The sequence below is a fragment of the Leguminivora glycinivorella genome, chromosome 2 (assembly GCF_023078275.1).
Source record: "Leguminivora glycinivorella isolate SPB_JAAS2020 chromosome 2, LegGlyc_1.1, whole genome shotgun sequence".
In the NCBI taxonomy this organism is placed as follows: Eukaryota; Metazoa; Arthropoda; class Insecta; order Lepidoptera; family Tortricidae; genus Leguminivora; species Leguminivora glycinivorella.
Window position 1 is genome coordinate 14,589,001 of NC_062972.1, and position 25,405 is coordinate 14,614,405.

At 38.8% G+C, this 25,405-nt stretch overlaps 1 protein-coding gene across 1 annotated transcript in view; it reads left to right on the top strand.

The window, feature by feature from the left end:
- The window catches only part of LOC125236950 (NADP-dependent malic enzyme-like), a 30,019-nt gene that overhangs the window by 453 nt on the left and 4,161 nt on the right, over positions 1 to 25,405 (top strand). The window contains 11 exon segments of the mRNA XM_048143869.1: positions 11,097 to 11,271; positions 13,769 to 13,927; positions 14,926 to 15,107; positions 15,466 to 15,646; positions 15,837 to 15,965; positions 17,778 to 17,960; positions 19,111 to 19,333; positions 21,928 to 22,070; positions 22,341 to 22,455; positions 22,458 to 22,486; positions 24,628 to 24,751. Of these exon segments, the coding sequence (XP_047999826.1) occupies positions 11,097 to 11,271; positions 13,769 to 13,927; positions 14,926 to 15,107; positions 15,466 to 15,646; positions 15,837 to 15,965; positions 17,778 to 17,960; positions 19,111 to 19,333; positions 21,928 to 22,070; positions 22,341 to 22,455; positions 22,458 to 22,486; positions 24,628 to 24,751 (1,643 nt within the window).

A 25,405-nucleotide genomic window follows, 5' to 3' on the forward strand; every position in this document is an offset into this window, starting at 1 on the left:
GTTACAGGAAAGAAAGTCTTCAGAGTTTTTATCAAATAGTGGCCACTATAGCATTTTGCAGTTAGGTTGTTTGATGGGTTTAAACATATATAAAAATCGGAATACTTTTAAACTTACTTAAATGTGTCTGGTTTATTTTTGACATATAATAAATTAATGTTCTTATAAAGCCAGTTTCACTAGAGATTTGTTAAACAATGTTTACATTCAGGTTACACACCCCTTTATAGATAAGAATGTAAATGAAGTTGTAGTACAGATTTAGCGCCAATAAAAAAAAAATTGATTTATTTGCAGATATATAAAAGACCAAGCCAATTAATTTGCGTATTGTTATTAATTGCTACCCAATATATTTTATTACAAGATTAGTAAAAATATTATTCAACTTTGCAAATTACTTATTAGAGTAATCAGGAGAGTTATTATTAGATGAAATTGTAATTTTACATGTGAGAAAAATGTTATGTATTAAATAGGATATTTTATGGGGGAAAGAAACATAAAGTCACACCTGTATTCCCAAATCGAGTAGGCAGAGTGCAATGAAACTGGTCTTGTTCCATTGTCACTTTTAGCAATTAAAGAAAATTAAATTAATGAAATTGTGATAGTGCAGTCACAATCTGATTGCTTGCCCACAACACAAGTGAACCCATATCCCACATGGGACTTCTACAAAAATGAGGAAACAGGGCGGTGAAATCTTAATCCGTCGCTAAATGAAGTACAGGGTTATATGGTGCTAAATGCAACTGCAGTCCTGGTCCTTGCAGAAGTAAGAATTAAGTTGGCAATTCCCCATCGCAAATCTGAGCAGTCGTCCAGAAGATTTGACATAGAGAAACTTCGGGACCCTGAGTGTCGCGAAAACTTTCGCGTATGTCTCGGGAACCAGTTCGAGCTTCTGGAGGAACTTGAGGATGAGCAGATAGAGGAGACCTGGTCCCGGATCCGCACTGCCTTTACAAACGCCGGTGAAAAGTGCTCGGCTATTCAAACCCAAGGAGGAAAGTCTGGATGTCGCAGGAGCTATGGCAGGCTATTGAAGCCAGACAAAATATCAAGTCCCAGTTACTGTCCTCTGCGGAGCCTCAGATGACCCTCTTGAAGGAAGAGTATGGCAGTCTGCGTTCGACGATAAAAAGACTTGCTCATCGTGATCGCCGGAGAGTTGCTGATGAGCTAGCAGACCGCGCTAACACTGCCGCTAACCGCAAAGACATGCGACAGCTGTACGACATAACACGCTCGCTCAGCGGGCGTAGTGCTCGTGCGGCTAGGAAACCGCTGAAGGGAAGCGATGGTAGTCTGCTATGTACAGCAAACGAACAGCTGCAGCGCTGGACGGAGCACTTCAGCCATCTGTTGGACCGAACCCAGTCACCGGAGCCCGAGTGCAGCTCTTTTAGTGAACCCGCCTGGAAACTGGACATCTCAACCATGCCGCCATTATTCGATGAGGTAGTCACGGCTCTAAAATCCTTGAAGCCGGGAAGTCACCAGGGATCGATAATGTGCATGTTGACATGCTGAAGGCTGATGTTGCCACATCTGCAACGCTACTATATCCCCTAATAACCCGTATATGGGAAGCTGGACAAGTACCCGATGAATGGAAGCAGGGGCTCCTGGTGAAAGTCCCAAAGAAGGGGGATCTGTCGCGATGTGATAATTGGCGTGAGATTACACTACTCCCAGCTGCTGCCAAAGTCTTGGCAAAAGTTTTGCTTAATCGCATCGCGCCAAAAGTAGCTGACACTCTACGCGAAGAGCAGGCAGGATTTCGCCCGGGTCGCTCCTGCACAGACCACACCAACACCCTACGCATCCTTATAGAACAATGTGTCGAATGGCAAACGGAGCTGTTCTTAGCTTTTGTTGACTTTGAAAAGGCCTTTGACACGGTGAAGTGGACCGCGCTGTGGGCAAGTTTGGGCAGGAAGGGTATCCCTGCCTGCATCATACGGATAATACGCTCTTTATACGAAGATAGCACATGCAGGGTAGTACATGAGAAAGAGCTCGGAGCGCCAATACACATTACAGCCGGAGTAAAACAGGGATGCCTCTTATCGCCGCTTTTATTTGTGATCCTCCTAGATGACGTCATGCGCAATGTGGTATCGACGCCGAGAGGTATACCATGGGACACCAACGCTCTGGAAGACTTGGACTACGCGGACGACATCGTGTTAATTTCGCCTACTCTTGCTTATCTGGAAGCTAAACTTGAAAGTCTTCAGGAAGAGGCGGACAGAATGGGCCTGCGAATTAACAAACGCAAAACAGTCAGCATGCGTGTGAAGTCAAGTTCAACGGATCCGCTGACACTGGGGGGCGAGAGCCTAGACTCGGTGTCCAAGTTTATGTACCTAGGGAGCGTGTTGACTGACAAAGGTGGAGCGGACGACGACATCGACAGCAGAATAAAAAAGGCGAAGGCTGCGTTTGCTCAGTTAAAGGCCGTCTGGGAGTCAAATGTGCTCACGCGTCGAATCAAACTTTCCCTCTTCGAATCCATAGTGAAATCTGTGCTACTGTTTGGCTGCGAAACGTGGAGAGTGACAAAGGGCCTAACGAAAAAGCTCCAAGTATTCGTCAACAAGTCCCTGAGGTCGATCCTTCGCGTTTTCTGGCCAAACACTATCCGAAATCAAGACCTGTGGAGTATATGCCAGCAAACACCCATTGACGAGGAAATCGCGACACGAAAATGGAGATGGATTGGACACACTCTTCGGAGAGGGGGAAGAAATAATGCGAGTATTGCTTTCGACTGGAAACCGCAGAATGCAAGCCGTGGCCCCGGGCGCCCTGTTCACTCATGGAAGCGGTCCGTCGAAAATGAGCTACGAGCGGCTGGTCTAAGCTGGAGCGAGGCCACGAGGGTCGCTGAAGATAGAAAGGCGTGGCGCGAGCTTGTGAAGGCCCTTTGCACCTCTGGGGTGCCTTAGGACTACAACAACAACAAATGCAACTGTTGGCAAGTCAAAGACTACATTTGAGTAGTGTCTTTTCAAAAGGACTTATTTCTATAAGTCAACAAGGTTTATTTCCCTAGGAAGAAATAGATAAAAATAACCTCTGTTGACATATAGAAATAAATCCTTTAGAAAAAACACTCATTTGCTTAGTTAGGTTCTTTAATACAAAATCTACATATCGTCACTACTTTGAAAAAATCTCGTATCTCACACTGCTCCTCAAAGTTAAAACGCAGTAAGTCTATATGAAGATGAAAAGATTTAATTGTAAACTTACTTAAAATATAAATGTAATCACTAACAAAAAACTAAATTAGAACTAGAGAAAAAAACTAACAATTACTAACAAATAGCAAAGATTTCATTGTACATAATAACAGGAAATAAAAGGCTTTTTATTTATTTTATTATATATATTTTATAAGTCTATATGCATACCATACATACTTACTACAATTTTCTTTTCATTGACAGACGAAGATACAAGTTTTTTTAAAAAGTAGTGACGATATGTTCCTTTTCATCTGACAAACATCTATATCTAAAATTCTAAATTCATGAGTTCTTATGAATTTCATAATGCACTTAAAATGTAACATGGTAATTTAGCAGAATCTAAAAAACTCAACGCAACACTGGTCATAACTCATTCGCACTTGAATTACAAAACCAAATGAGTATTAATGATGATTGGCGAATATTACTGCCAGTAGCTATGTTTATTAATAGCTAGTCCCAAACTTATTGTGCTGGCAACCATTCACTGAGATTTCAAATATAGTACCTGTAAAACTAATATTTTTAAACTATGTGCTCTGTTTACTCAGTAACAACTGTTTACTAATAAAATTTGTTGTCCTGATAAGAAATCTATTTTAGAAGGGTGTGTATTTTGTAAATAAACAAGATAGATTAGGCATACAATATATATTTTTTCCCCTCACTAGCTCGGAAACACGTGTTTTGTCCTTTAATACCAGCGGGTAAAAACGCATTTTATCCACTAGTGGGTAAAGTAATTTGACCTTCAATAACGTCAAACTAACTGCTTTAAAATTGATAAAAGTAGTTGAATCTAGTAATAAAGATTATTTACCACCTGTGGAACTACTGGAAGCAGTGATAAACGCATTTTTTGCATTGTAGTTTCCTCGCTATAGTGAGGGGAAAAGTTTTGTGTTACACTCGGGTGCAAATGTATTTTACTTCTCGTATGTTAAAAAACTCGCAAGTTCAGGATTCTATTCTCGAACCACTCGCTTCGCTCGTGGTTCAAATATAGAATCCTTTCACTTGCTCGTTTTTCAATTCCACACTCGGCGTTAAAATACAACTTTGCCCCCTTGTATAACAAATAACTATTTCTACTCCCGTACTGTTATTCGTGAGTTACAAGGTCGTGCATAGAACTTTAAAACCCTACATAAAAGATGTCAGGACAAGTCTATCTAGTCTATACCCTGAAAACATATAGTAGCAGTAGCACGATATAGCTGTTACAGTTCAGTAAATACATTGCTACCAACTTAACAAACCAATTCGCAGAGTCGAGACTCCTTCGTTTTCTGCTGCGTTCATTGGCGACTCGTCGAATCGCATTCAAATGTATGAGAACTCGATTCAACTCGGCTCGATTCGTCTTAGTGGCCAGGCTTCAAAGAACCATACCATAGTTTTATTTTCATGTTTGCACTCAAACTGCATATTCAAAATGGTAGGCGGTCCACTATTAGAATAACTAAGATGACTGAAAGTAGGTATTTGTTGATTTATAATTTTCTTTCAAAATAAGTGCTTGGTCGTAGAAAAAGTATTGTATGCAACGGTGTTTAACTTCGGCTTCGCCTCAAATTGTTACCCACGCCACTCACCTTTTTTGACCTCTTTTAACCACCAGTTGCATAAAATACTATAAAGTCAGGAATCAAGAGGTTAGCAGCTTCCAGGAAGCATTTCTTTTGTTTTTGAATTTGAAACTTTTTGTTACTGAAAAGTTGAAAACTCCAAAAATAAATTTTGAAAATGTGATTATCGGTAAAATGTGATATGCAGATTCATGAATATTTGGCCTGTATAAGTTTAGGCTATTTTTATGTCCAGTCTATAGAACTAATTTGGTGCTAAAATGAAGGCTAATATTGTCATTCATAACCAGGCTAATGTCTAATTTGCGCATACTTCAATATGTTGCACTCAATGCTCCTTTATTTAGGTGCCTACATTTAGGTTAACTACATAAAGCACACTATAGTTTTTACTCATTTACAAATGCTAGTTACAGGATATAGTCATTAGTCCCACATTTAAATGATATCCGACTACCATGGTTTACTTTGTTCTATGATATTGATAGGGTAGTGGTATCACCGCAACAGTCAGTCATCTAATCATCTTATTGTTAAGGTTGACTAGGTAACCTTGTTACCATCTACTGTAAATGTTCCTGATGCACTCAATAAGAACTCAAGAGTTTGTTATGCACGGGTCCTACAGAGTTACGGTTAGGTTAGCGTAACGGCGGAAGAGCGGTGTCGTATGTCCGCTTGAGGCGGATTACCTACACCGTGAATAGTTCAGAATACCGTGATACAAAATTTCAATCCGGTCGAGGCCGCTTGCTGCCGCGATCGGTGTTGGCACATAGCTCTGTGTGTTTTGCGCTTTAGCGATCATACAAGGCTGGTTTGTTATGCAACTTATGCATACGACTATGCCGTCTTCCCTAAAACCTGGATTTCAGAACGGAAACCTTCAACATATAGGTATCGGCCCATTAAGAGTAACCTCTAAATTTGGCGTCGAAATAAATCATATCCCCCCTAGCCATTAGCTCTTACGATGCCGTTGCGTTTGATGGATTGATCAAATTTGTTGCATCTACTTCGGCGACAATAGATTGAAAATCACATGTCGTCGCTCCAAGGAGCCCATTACTGTGCGTGACGTTTATAATCTGACCAACGGTAAGAGTACCTTCCTATGTGGCTATGACTTGGCTCGTGCGCAACAACGTAAACAATTCGCCAGCGAAAAAATTTGGCGCGCATGAATTTGAGGCAAGCCGTCAAACCGCGACATATCGTCATGAAACGTTATTTTCACCTGTTAGTCATCAGTGGCGTGGATATTTTTAGTATTTTTACACTAATCTAGACATTCGTTTACGCTTTCTTATTTTGATTCCCGACTATACGTCTACAACTCTACATATGCTATGCCTATTTAAACTTTCCTACACCGGTGATCTATAAAATGTTATTTACCTACCTACGGTAAGATTTCAGATTCCCAAAAGACGATATTATTGATAGCGTACTAGCATACAGATGTAGTGCGAAAAGGGTTTCCTTTGTATTTTTCCGGAAACGTTCGTATTTATTATACAAACGTGTCATGCTATTTCAGTGAGTCTCAGTACAAGATGTACTGACATTGACTGAACTAGCATGATACGTTCGTAACAATACGAAGGCAAATCTTTTCGCGCTACATAGCATATTACTTGATAGTGATAAGCAGGGAGCGTACTTTTCATGCCGATGACATTAATCTGACGTCACGCTCCGTATAGGATGATCCCAAATAGTTTTATTGTAAATTATTAGATAATCATTAGTCGTCAATCATTTTAATCGTGTACTTCAAATACAGTAGTCCATTTACATGTGGCATAAATAATACCTACCTACTTGAAATGTGAAACTATATTTTTTTATACACAAATTTAATTAAATAGTATTGTTAGGTGACAACACATTACAATAAATACGTAGAAAAGAGAATTCATCTCTAACGTAAAGCACACCATCCTTCTTGCATTCATTACCATACAAAGAAATTCATAACTTAACCTCCTGAGTCCCCGCGTACTTGTACAAGTACAAATTAAATTCGAGTTTTGAACTCTTAAACAAATAAAAGAAAGTTCCAAATTCAAAATCGGAAAAATTGGCCCGGGACTCAGGAGGTTAAAATGATTAATGACTAATGATTAACAATTTACAATAAAACAATTTGTGATCACCCTATATGGAGCGTGACGTCAAATTGATGTCATCGGCACGAAAAGTACGCTCCCTGGTGATAAGAATACCTGCACCTGCCTAACGAGGAATATATAATAGGTATAAGAAAAAAAATGTAAATCATGATTGCTTTTTTTTAAAATAGGTATCTAAGTCAATTACGTTCACGCTGCTGTAAGTTATCTGATTGACGCTTTTTCATCGACTACTGTTTTCATGTTGACTTTCAACGCTATAGGTACTTCAAAGCTACTTTTTTCGTCCGAATTACTAATTTTAGATTGCGATTTCGACTTAAACCACTGGCTACCAATGAATGTACGGGGGAAACCCCAAGACAGTTCACAAGGCGCATGAGATAATGCTACAGTTTGAACAAGCTGACATTGAATTTTCCTGTGAGGTTCTATCGATTTTCTTTGTTGTATGTATGCTTAGCTACGCTATGCGCTGTGTGTAGGTACTCAGAGATCATAGCTACTAGTCCAAATTAGATACTTAGAACGAAATGATACGATTTATTGATAATTAGTTAATAGCCGGATTTCACGGTAATCTCGAGATCTGCAACAACTTGATGCATAGAGACCTAGTGTGAGATACACATTCGCCGATTGAAAGTACTCATATTGTTGATATTCATGCATTATATTAGTTGCAGGATATTCAAGATGGAAATTAGGAATGACTTCTGTATTTTATCGCCAAGTAGAGGTACAAGATGTTTATACCAGAACTTTTCTCCATCACTCTCTCATTACTGAGGATCGTGGATTGTGACGTGACTGTAGGGTTGCCAACTTTTTTTTAGGGAAATATAGTATTTTAGAAAATTCCATGTAAAAAATATAGTACACCGAAATAAAATATAGTACGGTACAGATAATCAATAAACAAGTCGTAGAAATCGTCCTTTCTGTTCACTTTAAGGGGCTCCACTCGGTTTTCATCGATTTTTGACAAGTTTTGTGTTGTATTGCAGGGCAATCATGGTCGCGCGATAAACGATAAAACATCGGGCCGTCCCTATAGCACTATTTGTAAGTGCGATGGGGACGGCAGATGTTTTATCATTTATCGTTCGACCATACTTGCCTGCTGGTTCTCTTATTTATCGTGGAAAGATGTATGGCCGAATATCACTTCCCAACTCACGTTTCGCGGAATTTTATTCCGCCGAATGTTCATTTCCCAACTTATCATACTTATTGTTTTATTTGCCAAGCTCACATTTACCAACTTAACATTTGGCCTTTTTTAAAAAAGCAAACTTTCATGTCTTCGAATGTTTTACTTAGCGTAATATATAACTAGTTGTTTATTGTATGTATCAAATGTTTTATTGTACACCGACAATATATATGGCGTATTTCGAAAAATATGCAATTCTGAGTCTCCTGTCACTTTCTAAATTTTTTTACAGGGATGCAATTTTTACTTATGTACCTATAAATATTCTTTTAATTTAAATAGTTACCTACTTACTTTTTTTACAAGAATATTGAATATTGTTTAGTTATTTTTTTTTACATTAAATAGTTTTTTCCGATTTGCCCACGGTCAATCTAACACCTCGCTTCGCTCGTCATCGCACAAACTTGACTCTATTATATATAATTATACTGGCAACATAGTCCTTGAACAGAAAATAGCTACTTTGCTTTGCTCCTTTCTAACAGGGAAGAAAAATACTTACCCTATCCGAATGGATGATGTTAGAAATTAATTGTAACTTGCCTAATGTTTCGTTGCGAAACGTTATTCGTCCAAGAGTTGTTTGAGCAAGTGAAACATTTGACAAATGACAAGTCTGCCAAAAGTTTAGATGGATTTTAATAATTTTATTAGCTTTGCAATAATTCTACCAATTGAAAAGTTGCCATACAATAAGTTGCTAAACGTTAGTTCTTAAAATTAAACTTCGGCGAAGTGTTGGTTGGCAAATGAAATTCGGCCAAAACAGTTCTGCGAAAAGGCAGAACACCCTATTTGTAAGACCCATATTTTGAAAAAAAAAAAAAAAAAGAATACCCCTGTATTTATATTTTTTATTAACTTTGACATTATATTGTCTTCGGTTACCGCGATAGTTACTCATGAAATAAAACTATGGAAACGGATTAAATCGCGTATAATGAATTTAAAATACATCCCGACGTTTCGAACTCTTTACAGCGTTCGTGGTCAACGGGTGACTGAGGAAAAATTAAAATGTGCAAAAGCTACCCACTTACAAGAAATATTAACGAACCATGACCACAAATAATCTAGATTTCTAAGGCAGGTTCACACACTATTAATAAAGCTAGTTATACAATATTCAAAAAAATTTTACCATTACTCTGTTAAAAAATAATTAACCAATTAATCTACACAAAATTGACAAAGAAAACAAACTGCAAATGTCCAACACCATACAACACAAATGCCTCACAGCCTTCGTCGTGCTTGTTCCATTATCAGATGTACTACTGGATCCCAAGCCGGTGGTAAAGTAAAGCCATCCTCTCTATTAAAGTTTGGATATTTCTTGATCTCAATGGCCTCTCGCAACATTCTGGGTATATATCGCTTCTCCTTAGCGAGAACCAGAGGCTTGTCAAACTTTATAGCATGATTGACTTTATCCATGACATGTTCAGAGACTGCAGACCTTTGCCGACGGTGCTTGACATCCGCTATGTGTTCCTTCACCCGTGTGGAAATGCTTCGTTTCGTCTGTCCCACATATGACAGGCCGCACTCACAGTCTAGCCTGTACACTCCCGCGCTTTGTAGAGGAGTTTGACATTTCACAGGCCTCAGGAATTGGGACATCTTCTTCATAGGCTTGAAATAAGTTTTAATAGAAGCCCGTTTCAAGATGTGGCTGATCCTATCTGTGACCCCTCTAACGCGATTATACGCGATTTAATCCGTTTCCATAGTTTTATTTCATGAACTTTGACATTGTTTTAAAAACATTTTTACTTAAATGAAATCTAGACTTTTATAAAAATGCAAAAGCGATTTTAATTTTAAACTAATTAAGGCAAAAGTTTTGACCAACAAACCAGTTTTGGTCCTAAAATACGAGAGTTCAACTTCGATGATAAATATCACAGAATCAATGAGCTGTGAAGTAGGTAATTATGGGATACTAGTTTGCTTAAAGACGATGCTGTTAATATGATATACTTTAGAAACTATCATAATATTCATAATACCAATAGATTCAAATCGAAGCTCATCGGAGTAGAGAATCCCCTTAAGAAATGTCGTTATTTAATATATCATGGAAAAAATACAAATATTTGCAAACAATGGTGGCTTTATAATATTTGTAACTGCAATATTTTCACGTCAGAACGAAGTAATGAAATGTACAATGGTGGTTAAATAGAAATAAAAGCGTGAGCGCAGCGAGCGCGAATTTTTTTTTTTCATTATAAAAACGACGCCCCTGGAGGCTTGACCCTAGTGTAAATTCGCCACTGGCATGGACCTCAAAAATATAGTATTTTTGCGTACTATATATGTTTCATATAGAATATAGTACGCTGGGCCAAAATATAGTACAGTACTATATTATATAGTACGGTTGGCTACCCTACGTGACTGTGACCTCTTCCGCTTGCCATCTGCTTGCCTCCATCTGCTACGGTCAGCAGCCTGGAGTAATGCAGCGATATTTATACCGTTGGTCTGCTCTAGTGAGAACTGTTCAGACCACCGTTTCGGAATCCGGCTTCTAGGACTTTTTTAGGGTTCCGTACCTCAAAAAGGAAAAACGGAACCCTTATAGGATCACTCGTGCGTCTGTCTGTCCGTCTGTCACAGCCGATTTTGTCATTCCCCCCTTATCTTCGAAATTACTTCGCGTTTAAATTTTCAAAAAAATATACGAAGTTGCCAAGCTGTAGATTACAAGAAAACTGAGAAATCTACAGTCAAGCGTAATTAGCCGTGATGACTGAACGAAGAAAGTAGGTATATTTTATTTTGCTGTATGTAACTCTTAAACCGCGAGTCCGACTCGCACTTGGCCGGTTTTTTTATACAACTTGGCATTGACAACTTAGTGTACCTATATAATTTGTTGCAGACACAACAAAAGCTCCGGTTTTCCAACCCGGGTGCTTGCACTAGCCCTAGCGAAATGCCCTGCCATCGGCGAATGCTCTTCCCCGACCCGTGCACACCACGAGGTCACCGGCGACATATTATGCCCCAACATGGTTCGAGGAATAGATCATCTGAAAGACCCTCGTCTTAACAAGGTGAGTTTAAAACTATTCGCTCATGACGACAGTATCTCGCTCGACAGTATTTCCGTACTTTTCTAATTGTATTAATTAAGTATTGTATTAGTTTATCTCGCGGGTATGACATATCGCTAAAATGTGCGCATTTATAGTATGAAAGACGTCATGCGACGGAATACAATGCACTTTTAACGCAATTTTATGGCAGTCGCTATTAAAGCATCGATCTTTGACACTTTCAAGTAAGGTTTGTAGCTCGCTTCCGCCTTTAGAGCTTGGAGTTTGAGTAACGTGTGTGTTTAGGTTACATATGTACATACATGTTTTTCTGGCTCAAAAGTCCCCATTATTCCCGCTGCATTACCCCGCTGGACGGCAATGGAGACCTGTTGGACCAGATACGACCCAGAACGAGGATCGCAGCCCCTCTCCCGCAACCGACGCCCTAACTCTTTGAAAAAGGAGCGAGCCTCCGAGCCCCAAGGCCCCGCCGTCTCAATCGCCACCGGCACAAAGTCGTAAGCCGATTCCAACGCGGAGTACTTTGCGTGCTTAGCCTTTGCCGCGGACTCCGCTGCCGAGCCAGCACAACCTATAGTCTGCCTCAAATGGGATGCAGCGTAAGTGCTGACACAAGTTGCATCCCAAATAAGGCAGCGCCCTCTACGCCACGGGACCAAGGTCAGCCCGTCCGGCCTTTTACCATCGGTGCGACTCAACCCTGGCGGTTCCAAGACGCACGGCACATTAGCCGACACTAAGGCTCGGCGCACGATCTCATTAATAGAGTGATGCCTCGGGAATCGGCCAGCACACCTCTGACAGCTAAGGCCGTGGTGCCCATCTTCCCCCACCAATATTCCACAACGGCACCGATGAACCTCGCACACCCTCGCCCCCAACCTGAGAGCCGTCGAGATTCTCAAAGAGTCATTGTCTAAGAGCGTTCCAAGCTGAGTCGAAGGCAGGGCGTGTAGCCAAGCCCCAGATTCCGGACGCTCCAGAGCTTTAAGACGTGCCAGGTCCGAATCCGATGCATCACCCAATAAGGAATCGTAGACGTGCTTGCTCCACAAGTCATCCCACTGCTTTTGAATCGCTGGGTTATCCGGACGCTTATCGCCTGGGATAGTTTCCGACCATTTGGCTAATGCATCAGCAACCAACGGGACCGCGGAAGTGCCACCATTTAAGGGGAGAATGCGAGTGGCAAGATCCGCCGCCCCGTGCGCCGACGCAAGAAACGCGACTAGTCCTAATCCCTCAACCGCGCGTATTCCTAGGCCACCATATCGTATGGGAAGAGCCGCCTGGACCCACTGCGTATCATTCAGCTCTACATTCAAGACCACCTCCAAAGTCGCCCTGAGCTCCCGGTCGATATTACTCGCTTCGTCCACAAATTGCCACGTCGGAATTTTTTAATAATTCAAATATCATACTAAATAACATATTTAAAACATCTAAAACTAATAAGAGCAATCTAGAACGAAACGAATATATGTATAGCGCGTTAAATATAAACATTTAAAACGTGGATGCATGCAGCTACTATAAAACGATAGGTTACTTCTAAATCTTCTAATTCAAACCCGAGACATGAACGTAAATTAAATGAAATGTTAACACCTGACTAACCGTATATATCCATGTGCCCTCACCTTCGTACCTAGCTAGCTAGCTACCTATCGTATATGTATATTGTATATCGTAGTCAAGGTCATCTAAGGTCGTAAACTTAGTTCTACCTTAGTTGAGATGAGACAGATGTTTAGAAGAAGTATGAGGGTGTTGCCCTTTTGAATAACATTGATCGTTGTTTTGATGCACATAGCATCTAACATATTAGAAATGTTTTTCTATGAATTGCGTAATATTATGTTACGTTTCGTGAGTTTAGACTTAATGATAATGAAGTCTGTTTTAAAATTAAACTCGTCCAGTAGGCCTAGCACATGATGGCCGCGGGAGTATGTCGCCGCGAGATAGATGACACGTCTTTGTCTAATTCTATTAATGACATAAGGACAGGTAGTCTATCTCGCGGCGACATACATCATGTGCTAGGCCTGCTGACCTTGGTTTTAATAGACTATTTAGGCGGAAGAACTGAGAATGCTAAACTAGAATAGAATGTGTCTAACATTCAATTCTGGTTTAGAATCAATATTAGTATCAGTAATGACAGAAATATTTAAAAAAAAATACCTACTCACGCGTTTTGAAATTGGTTTTGTAATTTTAAAAGTTTTGATAATATACGCGTGTAAGTGGTTAGGTTAACGTCATTCATACTTTTTATCCCCTTTCAGCCATAGTTATGTTAGGACTTAAGTTTTCCCCATTATTGGCTTTGGGACTTTAGTTATTTATGAGTAGGTAAATATATAATTAATTTCCTCGGAACAGATGGTCTGTAGCGATTCTAATAAATGTTGTATGCTTTTAAGCAGTAAGCTTTGTAAGTACCTAGGTGATTTAAGTAAGACTAGTTACTTTTTTCTACTTCTAGGGCCTCGCCTTCACCTTAGAAGAACGACAATATCTTGGCATCCATGGCCTCTTAGCAGCCAAGTTCAAAACGCAAGAAGAACAACTGGATATCTGCAGGATTTCTATAGACAGATACGAGGACAATTTGAACAAATATCTCTACCTCGTCGAGTTACAGGTGACTAAGAGTAATCAAGGTACCATTACTTTATCATTTTGTTTTTAAGGATGTGGCCGTGGTGGCAGGAGAGCTAACAGTTGTGCGGTCGTTATTAAACAACGGTGTGGGTTATATTCAAGGAAGTCAATGGTATGCTTATGACAGTTATGACACAATCATTGAACGATTATTTTTATATTGAGTTAATTTATTATTATTTTGGTTGTACCTTTGGCGCAATCCACTAATGGTTTGTCTTACCATTAACAAACAAAGTACTCCTTAAACTATGTCTATTATCTAACTAAACCATTTACGATAAAAATGATGATAATACATTCAATACTATGCTGAAAGAACTTATTAATTTTCCTTCCTGTTCTACAATATCTTTGTTAAATTGTTGATATATATCTGACGGCATTCAGAATATAAAATACCCAATGCACGAATACATAAAGTAGATGTTGCGGTGGAGGTAAAACCTGATTTATTACTCACTTAAGTATTTACTTTATTAACAGTTAACCAACAGTATAATGGTCAATCTTCTGAAGCTTACAGAATCGATTATAAAATTTTATGGATGTTTATGATAATAGGCACATTATGTCGCACATACCGACAATTGTGTATTACTGATTTATCTAACAACTGCTAGTCGATTACGTATAATGACTAGAGACTATTAGGTATAATTATTGACTCCTTAACCGCCATAGTCTGATATATAAGAATAATCCAGCTCATTTCACGAACGACTGATAAATAAGACAAGTCTTTGTGTAATTTCGTACCTGCCGCCGACACGAGCATGCTCGATGAAAAAAAATCAAAGCGGTTAAAAGGTTAATTAGGAGTGTAAAAAATTATCACAGAAACGTTTGAAAAGACTCATGATCATGACATTTTTTTTACATTTTTATAATCAATTAAAATATTGGACATAAAAATAGATAATAATATGGTTCGAACGTCTAGAAACCCTTTTACACACTATTTTTAAAATATTACAGGACAGGAACGAGAAACTTTTCTTCAGGCTTCTCTCGGAGAACGTTGAGAAATACCTGCCGATTGTTTATACGCCGACCGTGGGTTTAGCTTGCCAGAGATTTGGCCTCATCTACAGAAGACCAAGAGGTCTGTTCATTACAATTAACGATAAAGGACATATTTTCAACATTCTTAGAAACTGGTAAGTGTGCTAATGTTGCTGAACGAAACTACATACTTTGCGCGTTTAATTATGGTACCGATAATAGAACAGTGGTCATATCATGTTTTTCGAAGTAGATTTAGCGCATTGATTTCATTCGAGGTGTAATATTTAGTTATAAAAATAAGGTAAAATATATATTTTTTTTACATTTGTTGTTAAATTCTATCCAAATAAACTTTGGGAACTGTCACATCGCGTCTCATCGTCCGACGCATCAGATATAGTGCGCTGTATTACTCTCAAAAATCGCAAGGAAAACAATGATTCCAATTTCTTCGTTATGATTAAGCAGATATCATAAGGATGCATGAAAATTAATTCTATATGATTTTAGGCCTGAACCCGACGTGAGAGCCATTGTATTCACTGACGGTGAAAGAATCTTAGGTCTCGGCGACCTTGGAGCTTATGGCATGGGCATTCCTGTGGGTAAACTGTCACTTTACACTGCCCTAGCCGGCATTAAACCACATCAGTGTTTGCCCATCACCTTGGACGTTGGAACCAACAACCAGGTACTTAAAATAAATGCTGTATTTATTTTATGATGAACTAATAGTATCTTTTTATATTAAGGTGACGATAATTAAGACATGTACTAATCGGTGAGACGCTTTTGCTTCCGTTATATTATGTAACTTTTGACTTATGTTATTGATCTCCTATCTAAGCAAAAGTTTTGAAACCAGTAAATTATTTTTGTAGGATCTCCTAGAAGACCCCCTTTACATCGGTCTGAGACAGAAACGTGTACGTGGTAAGGAGTATGACGATTTTATCGACGAATTCATGGAAGCCTGTGTAAAGAGATACGGACAAAATACCTTGCTGCAGGTAAGTTTAAGGTGCTGACATTTCTCTTTACTCTTTATTTCTCACTCTGTGTCGAGACGATCTCAATCTTAAATAGTACAATCTTCACGTGTCAAGCTCAAGGGTTTGCGCAAATGTTACCTGACCGTATCTAATATTTTAACCAAATAAAGCGTGCGGGCGGGTCTGTCTAACGTAATAAAGAATGACGTACTGCAAAGGATGTTACATAAACGTTCATTCACGCTATGACAGATGGTAATGACCTTGTAAAAGAATCTAAACTTTACGCTATTGTTTGAGAGCACGTTTTCAAACAATAGTGAAAGATAAACTGATATGACTTTGCAGGTGATTTGTGTACATAACAACGTGTGATTTCAGTTATTTTAAATTATCACCTTCACGTGTAGATTCAATCGTTGTGATAACGATAAGAGTGATATAATATAATATGTTTTATCCGTATAAGTAGTTACTTGCTTGGACAGTCACGGTACCTACTTGATAATCTGTAAGATAAGTCGTTCAATGTTATGCATTTGAAGTCGTTTGACGTCATAATAAAAATATTTAGGGATAAACATGCCTTGATTATGACAAAAAAACTTCTGTAGAATCGATTGTCCAGAGTTCGTGCACATTTTAGCAATGGCACACTTGCACGTCGAAGTAAACGCATTGTTTAGGCTCTAGTCTATGATGTTATTAATTGAAAATTAGGCCGCGGCCGTTGCGATTCGCCATCGTCAGGCTCCTTTATATTAAGATAGACTTGTTTCCACAATTTGCAAGATTTATTTGGATTTCGTTTATTACAATATTTATCATATAATAAGCCTAGTCCGATAACGCCGTGGTATATAGTTGGTGGTATTTCTAAGATAGTCGATAGTGATTTATCGTGATTTATAACGATTAGATAACTTTTTAATCATATTGGCAAGGGCAACGGAAAATGTTAAATCATACAATTTTCCAAGTGTTTCTTTTTCTGTTAAGCATTTTGCATTTGTGTTAGAGAAAGGCAGATGCCCACCAAATAGTTTATTTGAATTGTGTAGCTCTCTCGTTGAACTTTCAACGATATTAAGGTTTCGACATTTAAGTATAGGACACAGTTTAATATGAATGGGTTTGGCACACACCAGCTAGATTAATGCGAAAAACCTGGGGCCCGTTTCTCGAAAGGTACAAGCCTTGTATTACAAGTGTGTTTCCATGACAACTCATACGATTTGACAGTTCACTCACTTGTAATACAAGGCTTGTACCTTTCGAGAAACTCCCTGGGGCCCATTTCTCGAAAGGTACAAGCCTTGTATTACAAGTGTGTTTCCATGACAACCCATACGATTTGACAGTTCGCGCACTTGTAATACAAGGCTTGTACCTTTCGAGAAACGGGCCCCTGGTCCACTGTTGTCAGTTTATACTTGTGAAAAGCTTATCCATACTAATATTATAAATGGGAAAGTGTGTGTGTCTGTTTGTTTGTCCGTCTTTCACGGCCAAACGGATCGACGAATTGACATGTTTTTTTAAGTGGAGACAGTTGAAAGGATGAGAGTGACATAGGCTACTTTTTGTCTCTTTCTACCGCGTGCGAAGCCGCGGGCAAAAGCTAGTACTTTATATACCGGAGTTCTGTAAGATACTTTGATATTACCAACGTGCGTGAAAGAGTGGACAATACACATTATCTTATGGACATATCAAACATTAATGCTAGCGGCATGGAACTAATTTGATTCCATACGCTTTGACATAGAATAGCCTATAAAGTGAGTAGTAGTTCACCTAGCAAATACTACAGCACCAAATGTATTTCAGTTTGAAGACTTCGCGCTTCTGAACGCCGGGCGCCTGCTAGAGAAGTACCGCAACAAGTACTGCACGTTCAATGACGACATCCAAGGCACTGCCAGCGTGGCCGTCGCGGGCCTTATGGCCGCCGTGCGCATCACCAAGAGAAAACTCAGCGAAAACATCTATATGTTCCTTGGCGCAGGATCTGTAAGTTTTCTACTTATTAGTTGTTTCACTCTTGCCTTAAGTTTAAAGATGTTATTGATGACTCGCTGATCATGGCTTTCAAAAGAGTTTTGAAGAAAATGTCCGTATCCTCTCGTTAGCGCTAAGAAAAGGTACCTACATGTTTTTATATTTTTGTACCCCTTAATCTTACGGTGAACCCCTTAGTCTTAGGGCCCATTTAGATGGTACGAGAACTCGCATACGAGTTATTATATTGCGGTATTCGATTCTCTACAGCCCGCAATGTAACTAAAATCACGTGCGATTTCGCACGCCAAATCAGGCCTTACGGTCATGATTTCTTTTGTATTACCTGTCTGTAAACTTATGTTCTTTTAAAAGCCTTGTCATCGGAATTACTATAAACATAGTTTTCTTAAGTACCTGCTCGTAATAATCATTTATGAATATCATACCATTAAAATCTCGCTATTCGTCTTACTAAGTCAAGGTCATTCACGCTCCTTATGTCGCTAGTGCTAAGTGCTATCGCTATGTCTAACATAGCATATAATTTTTTTTTCAATTTTATTAGCCACCTATAATTTTGTTTTTCACTCTGGCCTTAATAGGTTCACTATCTCTGGATCTGTCAAATTTGACGGCTCCGGTTTGTTTACACTTTATTAAATACCTAAAAGTCCAAGGTATAATTCTTATCAGCGAGACACTGCTGGCTTCCAATCTCGGTTATTTGCAGTTCCTCTCCAGACTTTAACCTAGATCATATTTTGCCCCATAGATATCTAGGCTTTAAAATTTATTAAATTTGTCTATGAGTATTGAGAACCGTAAAAAGGTTATGCGCAGCTTAACACTCGAAATAAAAATCAAACAGCTCTACAGAATTCACATTTAATTGTTATTAGTACCAAGTTCACGGAGAAGCAAAAAAGGCGGAATGTCAACAGTTCCGTCATTCAATACATTGGAGGTGCAGGACGTGTATGTAGCATCGGATTAGCATGACCGCATTAGTCATGTCTTGGATCTGTCATTTTTACGAGTTTATTTAGCCTTGTAAAATATGTTTGCGTATCCAATAATCCGCATATTGCTAAGGAATATCATTTACCATCCCATTCGCATTTGCATTAATTTGAGCCATAACAAACTACCAACTCCACAGGCCTCCAACGGCATCGCACACTTGGCTTGCGCCGCGATGATGCAAGAAGGCTTGACGGAGCAGCAAGCGCGCGACCGCGTGTACATGTTCGATATTGATGGACTATTGTCCACTAAGCGCGAGGGCGGAGTTCCGTCGCACGCGACCGCGTTTGGCAAAAACATCGAACCCATGAAGGACTTTGCTGCTGCTGTCGCGAAGATCAAGCCCAGCTGTCTTATTGGTGAGTGTCATTTAAATACAAATGTATGATGATGATGACCCCAGTCGTTTGTTCAATATTATGGGCTCCAGTCCACAAAGTGCGATGGCGGAGTGCCGTCGCAGCGACCGCATTCGGAAAGATCGTCGAGCCTGTTCTTTGCTGCCGCTGCCGTAAAGATCGAGCCTAGATGTCTTAACGGTGAATAGCATTAATGTATGCTGTCTATATGTCAGTTATCTGTTTGATATTAATGGACTATTGTCTACTAAGCGCGAAGGCAGGGTCCTAATAGAATGGTGCAGCGGCAGGCCGCGTGTTTAATGTCGTCGGTTGTTTTAGTCGTTATGTTGGAACGGCATTTTCTACAATCACCCAATATTAGCTACACCTACGTACATAAATTTAAAATAGTGCTGGCACTGATAAAATTGCGGAAAAATCTAGTTATGAGTTATGATTCGTCTCCGTGGTAGGTGTGAAACCGGATTTTTTCGGTATAATTTTATAAAAATCATATTATACTCGTATGTGAAACATACAAAATATCGTCACTAGTTACTTTTAAAAAAACTTGTATCTTCGTTTGTCAATGAAAAGAAAATTGTAGTAAGTATGTGTGGAATGCATTTATAGACTTACTGCGTTTTAACTTTGAGGAACAGCGTGAGATACGAGATTTTTTAAAAGTAGTGAGGATACGTAATAATAAGATTGTTTAAGATATCGCTGCCGCTAAACCACCAGCTGAATCGGATAGTGGTGTTGTCAATATACGTATGGCAGTTTATAAAACATTTTAGTTACTCCAACCTCCTATCCTACCTGTTTAACAAGTTGTGTCAATACAGGTGTAAGACATCTTTGTTGAAACTAGAGCGTGGTTAATGGACTGAGAGATGTCTTACATTGATGTGTTAATTCAGAGCAACCGGCCTTTTTGTCCTACCACTAGAATTCAATTAAACTGGACGTCTTACTTTGAATCATCAGAATCAGAATATCTTATTGGCTTTCAATTCTTTTTTGTGTATTTCTATTATATGGCATGGTAAAGGAAATAGTTTAATTTACGTACTAATATCAAAATGCTGATCTAAAAATATAACCTAACTAAAGAGAGCTAATCACAAACGTTTACGTACATTGCTCCGTAAGTTCTGTCTATCTGATATTACTATCCCGTTTGCATTGTTATTGAGTGCAGCATCATTAGTCCGTTGCTTCTGGAAAGTTATGTATGAAAATGTTGGCATAATTAATGGAAGATTTTTTTTGATTGGGATATGTACATTACAGGCCGAAGTTATTTTTCATTAACCCTCCCCATCCCTCCCCCCTCTGCGTCACCCCTCTTCCCCCCCTTAAATAGCCGAAAATGCGGTTTTTCGCGATTTCTGACAAAACCGTTGTAGATACTGAAAAAGCGTGTAGGAAAAAAGTAATCCTTGATAAATTTACTACAAATCGTTCATTGACACTTTGGTTCTAGCACTTATAGGTTTCGCGTGATCCATCACGAAAGTTGGTCCTTTACTGCAATTTTCTTTAGTGAATGTTAAGTTTTCTCCCAAATTGCTTACGAAATCTGTTTGATATTACTAAAATATTATAAACTGAAAATGAATTTCAGGGGGAAAAATCACTACCATGGGTGGGACTTGAACTCACGGCTACTGGATTGATACTCCAGGGCTCTACCAACAGCTACCAAAAGCTCATCCCCAGTCATAGATACACTATATAGATCAATGGTACTCCTAGCGACTACTACTGTGAAAATATTACGTCTTAAATAGTTACTGGAATTCCAAGACGTATTGGAAATTCCACCCATGGTAGTGATTTTTCCCCCTTAATTTTATTTTAGTCATGAGTTACAATATTTTAGTTATATCGAACAAATTTCGACGATTTCGTATGCATTTTGGGCGAAAACTTAACATTCACTAAAGAAGATTGCAGCAAAGGACCAACTTTCGTGACGGATCACGCGTAAACTATAAGTGCTAGAACCAAAGTGTTAATGAATGATTTGTAGTAAATTTATTAAGGATTACTTCGTTCCTACGCGCTTTTTCTGTATCTTCAACAGTTTTGTCAGAAATCGAGAAAAACCGCATTTTCGGCACTTTAAGGGAGGGTAGAGGGGTGACGCAGAGGAGGGAGGAGTGGGGAGGGTTGATGAAAAATAACTTCGGTCTATAACGTACATATTTCAATTTAAAAAAAACCTTCCATTAATTATGCCGTAATTTTAGCTAATTTCCCCCTGCTACATAGGCAGGACAGCAACATAATTACGCCTGCACGACAAAGATAGATACAAGTCGGTCAAAGAAAGAAATTCTCCTTTCTTGTGTTCTTTCGTATTTACGTTTAACCTACTACTTATGTACTTTATGTTTAACCTTGAATTTTGAATCATTCCTCTACGTTGAAAGAGCGTTTAAAAAAAAATAAAAACAGCATTAAAGAGTTGTATCTGTATCAGTGGCGTAGCATCTATACAACTCGATTCCCTACGGGTTTTTTTTTATAAATTAATTTAAATTTTCACGCCACGCCACTGATCTGTATAGTAAATTATTAACACGCTAGTACGATTCTTTCAGGTTGCTCGACGGTGGGCGGGACATTCACCCCGGAGATTCTGAAGCAGATGGCCAAGAACACTGACAGGCCCGTCATATTCGCGCTCTCGAACCCCACTAGCAAAGCGGAGTGCACCGCGCAGGCGGCTTTTGACAACACTGATGTAAGAACATTTATTTTTTACTCCTGTTGCTCATAAATTTGACAATGAAGTCGTGTGTCAGAGGCGTAACGTTTCTATGATGAAGAACAATAAGAGAAATCTGCTATAGCCCCATTTAGATGGTACGAGTTTCTCGCCCGTTTTGGTCGAGAAACTCGTATGACATTATCGTATACGACAATCGCCAGGCGATTATCGTACGAAAACGTTTACATTCGTGCGAGAAATAAAAACTCGCATACGAGTAAAAGCTTGGTTTCATCGTTGCAGGGTAAATGCGTGTACGCGTCCGGATCTCCGTTCCCGCCAGTGAAGCATGGCAACAAGGAGTACCATACGGGGCAGGGCAACAACTCGTACATCTTCCCGGGCGTCGCGCTCGGCGTCCAGGGACGCATCACACCACTGCCGCCAGGGTATGTACCGCAACTTTGGTGCCGGTGACGTCATTATGACGTTTAGTCAGATATAGGATGTTCTTTTAATAACATTGCAATACCTCAATTCTTAATAATGAGATATTGAGAACTGCTTGCAAATACTTGCATAAAAAAATAATGTTAACATTAAAAAACGATGCAAGTATTATTTTTATTGGCTTTTTTTACAGTAATGTAATTGTAACAAAAAATATTATTCTTCGTGTACTTAAATAAAACAACATATTAACAAAAGGTTGTTTTTTTTTATACATTTCACACGTACATTCAGGGCAAAATAATTCTTTAACCTCTCGCCAATTCGGAAAATTGGGGTCGCACTGGTCATAATTCCTATAACCGCATCTGGAGCAAATGTTGTTGACGGTCAACCATTCTTCATCTAAATTAATTTCTTTTGATGGAAATGACGCCAATGACTTTAAAAATAGCTCTTTCCGTAAAACTTCTGGCAATCCAAGATTCCGAACCCATCCTCGAAAATTTATAATCTAAAACAATAAGTGTCATGAAATAACATTAACAATATCGGTATAATAAGTATTATAATATGGAGCCCGTGCTTTTCATTCCGATGACACCAATTTGACATCACGCTGCAACTATATGATCTCAAATTTGGTAACAAATGATAAGCGGTGAAAAAACTTACTTTATCATCAAAATCGTATTCATTATTTTCATCTAAGTAAGAATTAAGATTTCTACTTAATATTCTAGCAATGCACTCCATTGTAAGTTCTCGTAATGACTTGGGAATCGAATTACTTCCACCCATCTTTTACGTCCTTTACGACAATATCTACCAAAACTTCAGAAAAGTGACAATCAATATGGTATGTTTTTTTTTAGTATAGATTAAAGATTGTTCTCCTAACTGCCAGTTAGGAGAAAAATCACCATATAGTCCACATATAACCCTAATACCACAGCGTAGCGGGAAGCTTCATACAAAATACGCGACCAACCCGGTAGGGTCAGGGTTGTCAAAAAAATATCGTCGGTGGTAAACAAGTGCACGCCCAGTCTGATGATAAATGGTCACCGTAGCCTATGGACGCTTGCACATACAGCGTTTATATGAGTTTAATAAGCACAACGTACCACGAGCCATTTATAGGCTCCGGACTCCAGAGGAATTTTTTGAAACAGACCGCCGGATTTTCATAAAAATTCGGTGGTTTTTCCTCTCCACCTACTTCCCCTCACACCTTAAGGTTGAGTGGTTGACCCAAAAATTTACGAAGTCCCCATCACTGTATAGAATACATCCTTACGCTGGGCTATTACTAAGACTCCACTGTCCGCCCATCCGTCAGTAAACTAAAGAGGCTAATAAGTTGTTATTTGATTAAGTGTATATAATCTAGATAACAACACTCTGTATTTAGCTTGACGTCATACGTCTGTCATCGGCACCAAAGTTGCGGTCCCTGTTGATATGTGTTAAAATGTCAAATATTTTTACTAGCGCCATCTAGCTGAGCGTTCCCCAAAGGTGTAACGCCATCTTGGCCACCGTACTTTTTTCAGTATGGTTTTGAGGTACGTTTTTTTCTTAAGAGTTTATCCGTCCATACGGAGTTACATATGACTTTGCTACCACCAAAGACATATATAAATCCGTATAGACAGATAAAGTCTAAGAAAAAAACGTACCTCAGTACCATACAGAAAAAGGTACGGTGGCCTAGATGGCATTACACCTTTGGGGTACGCTCAGCTAGATGGCGCTAATATTAATATTTGACATATCAAGCTAAGAATATGGGACAAATTGTCAAAACTGAGGTTCAAAAGTTATAAGCCTGTGTCAAGGGATGGCAGTCTATGCACTGTGATTACACATTTTACTTTGACAGTAACTCTCTATAATACTCGATCCTCTTTGCTACCACTGAAGGAATAAAAATTCAATTAATGCATTGCGATTGTAACCCCATAAAATATCTCTTTTGATGCACAAAACAATCCCGCTCAAATCGTCATTGTTGTAGGTGATGCTAAATACTACAATGGAACTACAATTTTAATAATCAGTCACAAGGTTCATTAAGTAACAGTCCCAAATAAATAATGTATATTATAAAATTAATATTTTACGTATTACATTTCAGACTCTTGCTAACTTTGTCAGCGACGAAGATTTGGCTATTGGACGCATCTATCCGCCACTGGCCCAAGTGAAAGAAGTATCTCTTCAGATCGCAGTTGAATGCGCCAAGATGGCATACGAGGAAGGTACGTGAAATATATTTCGTTCACAATATATCTCATACAAATTACAGTGTAATTTTTGTAAGTGGCAATATTTTCTGGATATGATAAACAAGTTTGTAAAAATGGTAAAAATGTTCCTAGACTAAATCCCGGATTTTATTGTCTCAAAAAATTCAATTTTTTATTGTCAAATTAAGGCATCAGAAATCCTAAAATATTACCAGTTACAGCCAGTTTAAATATGATCGCGTGACATATTTATTTTTTGTCTCAACCACTTAAGATTTTTATTATTTTAAAAGAAAGCCTCAGATCACATGGTGGGTAATTCCATGATAACTTGCGTTACATTTAGAACGCAAAGTTGTCAAACAAAGGTTATTTGTGGCTTAATTCATACTTAAATATCTTTTTTTGCTGGTGCACCATTTAATACAGTTAAATCTCATTAAACTAAAGTGGAAATTATTTGAAACATGACCATTTTCTGGCCTCAGTACACTAAAATGAGGTGGTAACTTTCGTTACAGAAATTGGACATGGGTTTTTAAAGCATCATTTAAATACGATTTTTTTATTTCCATATTGGTTTACGAATTTTCTTGTAACTTAAATCGTGTCAGTCAAGAGTACAGGTATGTTTATGTAGCAAAAAGGAATCTTAATATTTTTTAA